Genomic DNA, 4070 nt, shown 5'->3' with positions numbered 1-4070 from the left:
AAACAATGAGATTAATAAATGAACAAATAAAGTTAACAATTTAACAACTGATATTGTTGTTTATGATTGAACAACTAATATTAATTTTTATCTAATTATTAACATATCAATTGACATAATTTGCAACTCATATTAGATAATAACTGAAAGGTATTTTGATTTTTTTACAGTTAAAATTTTTTAGAGCCTACTAATAATTAAGTTTCTTTCATATATTCCTTAACTAAAATTCTCCCTTTCTTGTATTAGGGAGTTTTTTTTTTGGGAAAAATATTTGGATTGTTTGTATCATTAATAGCGGGCTATCTTTTTTTCCAAGTTTTTCTGGGAGTGTGAATATGTGCGATTGTCCATTCAAAGGTCGATGGAAAAAATGAAAATAGAAAATTCTAATTCTTATAAAAAAAATAGAAAAAAATTAAAGAAAATACCAAATAAAATTTTTGAAAGATATCTTTTAGTTAAAGAATAATTTTAAAAATTTAGTTACTGATAAAACATCATCGTGCAATTCGCACAGAGTCCAACCCAACTAACGGAATAAAGTTTGTTGCCGTCATTGCGTGAGTGTGATAACCATAGATCGATAATTGGTCAAAAAAAAAAAAACATAGATCGATCCTCTAGTCTCTCATGATTGTACCTTTTACTTTTATTTTTTTGTAACATTTGTACCTTTTACTTTTATCACGAAAGGAAGAGGTGGGCTCCTACTGTAATTTAAAAATTTCTCAAACAAACATTAAATAGAAGACAAGAAGCAGCAACTTTTTTTGACCCTCCTTCGTTCGCATGGGACACGTCATTGACTATATATATATATATATATTTTACCATAAGAAATGGAGTCAAGAGCGAGATCAAGCTCTCTCACATTCCTCCTTCTCGTCATCTTCTTCATCTTCAATGATTCTGTCTCTTCTTTAAATCCAACCCCTTCCTTCCCAGAAAAAGCCTTGCCAACAAAATCTGGCTACCTCCCTGTTAGCTCCACTTCCAAGTCCGCCATTTTCTACGCTTTCTATGAAGCCCAGAACCTCACTTCATCTCTATCTCAAACCCCACTTCTCGTCTGGCTCCAAGGCGGCCCTGGCTGCTCCTCCATGATCGGCAACTTCTTCGAGCTCGGACCATGGCGAGTCACCAAATCATTGAACCTAATCCCCAATCCTGGTTCTTGGAACAGAATTTTTGGCCTTCTTTTCCTTGATAACCCAATTGGAACAGGATTCAGCATCGCCTCAAATCCTGAGGAAATTCCCAGAGACCAAACATCTGTAGCCAAACACCTCTTTGCTGCTATAACCAAGTTCATTCAACTGAACCCTGCTTTCAAGGATCGCCCAATCTATATAACCGGCGAAAGCTATGCTGGGAAGTATGTTCCTGCAATTGGGCATTACATTTTACAAAGGAATTCTCGTTTGAATGCATCCCAGCGGATGAATTTGGCAGGTATGGCGATTGGGGATGGGCTGACTGATCCAGTGACACAAGTTGCCACTCACGCTGTGCATGCTTACTTCCTAGGGTTGATCAACGAGAGGCAGAAGAGTGAATTGGAGAAGCCTCAATTTGAAGCCGTCAGATTGATCAAACTGGGGAACTGGAGTGCAGCAAGAGATGCAAGAAACACTGTTTTCAGATTGTTGCAGAACATGACAGGGTTGGCTGCTTCGTTCGACTTCACCAAAAAAGCTCCTTATGAGAGTGATTTGGTCACCGAGTTCTTGAAATCCAGCAAGGTGAAGAAGGCACTGGGGGTGAGTGAGTCTATGGTTTTTGAAGGCTGTAGTGATACTGCAAAAGCGGGCATTGCATGAGGATGTGATGAAGAGTGTGAAGGACATGGTGGAATACTTGGTGAAGAAAACCAGAGTGCTTCTGTACCAAGGACAGCATGATCTGAGAGATGGTGCGGTTCAAGTAGAAGCATGGGTGAAGACAATGAAATGGGAAGGAATTGAAAAGTATATGAATGCAGATAGGAAGATATGGAAAGTGAATGGCGAGCTTGCAGGGTATGTGCAGAAATGGCAGGGCCTCACAAACGTTGTAGTTTTGGGAGCTGGTCATTATTTGCCTGCTGATCAATCTGTGAACTCTCAAGCGATGATTGAAAACTGGGTTTTACAGAAGGATTTGTTTGATAACTAGGAAAAGGAGATCGTTTCACCAAGATTTTGAGATTTAGTTTCAAGTTATGAAGCACCTGAAAAAGGAGCTGTCTTTATATCCTAAGGACTCTAACATTTGAAATAAATTAGGCATAATGCTGTCCTGTAGCATCGTACTAGTGTTGGTCTGAGTGCTTTCCCATTGTTGTCCTTCCCTTGTAAAACAGTAAAACCAGTGAAATTGAATCATAAGCATGAATACATTCAAGAATCAACTTTGCTACAACTACATAGTTTCAATCCTGGTTAGCACCCTAGATATAAAGCTGGATGAAGGTTTTTCATTTTCAAGGCATGCCTATGCATGCATGTACACCTGTATTGCCGGGTTAAACTGTATTGTCATTTCTCAGTTCTGAGATCCCAGAAGGGTGATAGAATGCGGACAGTTTTTTTTTTTTTTAATAAAACATAAAATAGCAATTGTATTAAAAGACATTGAAATCTTTTCAAAAGATCCAAATTATTACTGTTTGTATAAGTACAAAATTACAATTCGATCTTTATAATATTAAAAAAAAATTACATTTGTAATTACAATTCCATCTCCCTGAAACCATCATCAGTGATATTCATCATAACAAACTGATAAACCTACTTTCTCAGACAAGTCCAAAAAAAGGAAACCACAAGACAATAGGTTAAAAACTGAAGGAAAAGAAAAGGAGCAGAAGACAGCGATGTGTGGTCATCTGAGATAAAAGAGAGGAGGAAATCGTAATGTAATGGCGTTTGGAGGCGGTATTGTGAAAAGAGGAAGTGGGAAGCATGAGAGTGAGAGAGACTCAACCCTAATTGCGATCCACAAAGCACAAAACCGTACTATGATGCCATCTGTGATCGATATCAAGGGCTGAAATTGCAGGGCACCCCGTAGAAAACCTACAGGTATTTCAGAGCCACAATCCATTGCTGCTCTCCCCTATATGCCTCAGCCCTCACCATCTCTGTTAATTTCACATCGCTGTAAAACCCTAACACACGCCGCGGCTATCAGAATTCAGAACTCAGAAAGGATCTATCGCGTGTGGGAAACTCCGCTTTTATAGAGAGACGTTGAGGTTGAGCCGTGGAAGATTGAGTTTGCTATTGGGCCATGTTGGTAATGGGCTTGACCCTCGTTGGGCTTTAAATTCTAGCTAATTTTTTGAGCCAAATTAATGCAATAAAAGTTTTTAAATTAAGCATCAAACATACGAAAAATATTTAGGTAGATCAAATATATTATGTCATTTATAATCTATTCAATTAAAAAGTTTTAAGTAATTTAAATAAAATTTTGTGTGATATTTTTTAATTAATTTTATGTATTTCAAGCTTGATTGTTTAATAAAACAGAGAACTAAATAAGTTGAAATAGATATCTGTTATGTCTAACTTCTAATGATCTCAAGTATATTTTGAATTACACATTATTTTTTGGTTAATAATCATCTTACACCCAATATTATTGACTCATGAATTCAAGGATTAGATGATAAATTTTTCGCTTGGTGCAATGTATCTTTGATTTTTTATTGGCACAATGTTCTTCTAAAAGTTGTAATGTTACTTATAGATATAGTAGCATTTGACCAATGATAAACACGAAGAAAAAAAAAATCAAAAATATTAAAGATATACTAATCACACCCAGTAAAAAAACTTGAGCTATGAATGAGAGGGCGAACATTATTATTATTATTATTATTATTATTATTTAACCTTCGCAGAAACTCTACGATGTTGGAGGTAGGAAGTTTTTGGTGTCTTCCCTTGCCAGTCGTGAGCTACAGGTTATGTCCCAGTAGGGCTGAGTTCTGCAGCTGCCACAGCAATTGCTATCAATATGGTGAGGTATCCTTCAAACCTTGATTAAAGTCGCTTCCTTTTGAGTCTTGCTTCCATCTATTG

The 4070-nt window shown here is 36.6% G+C and overlaps 1 protein-coding gene across 1 annotated transcript; it reads left to right on the top strand.

The window, feature by feature from the left end:
* Window positions 1-785: 785 nt before the first annotated feature.
* Window positions 786-2587, top strand: LOC129284478 (serine carboxypeptidase-like 50). The gene is given in 2 exon segments (XM_054919972.1): window positions 786-1811; window positions 1813-2587. Coding segments are annotated over 2 exon segments (1314 nt in total). The 5' UTR covers window positions 786-842; the 3' UTR covers window positions 2158-2587.
* Window positions 2588-4070: the final 1483 nt, after the last annotated feature.

This window comes from Prosopis cineraria, unplaced genomic scaffold (assembly GCF_029017545.1).
Source record: "Prosopis cineraria cultivar Desert tree isolate PC_DT_omini unplaced genomic scaffold, ASM2901754v1 PC10, whole genome shotgun sequence".
NCBI classification, from domain to species: Eukaryota; Viridiplantae; Streptophyta; class Magnoliopsida; order Fabales; family Fabaceae; genus Prosopis; species Prosopis cineraria.
Note: the sequence above shows the minus strand (reverse complement) of the source record. Positions and strands in the feature narration are given on the sequence as shown.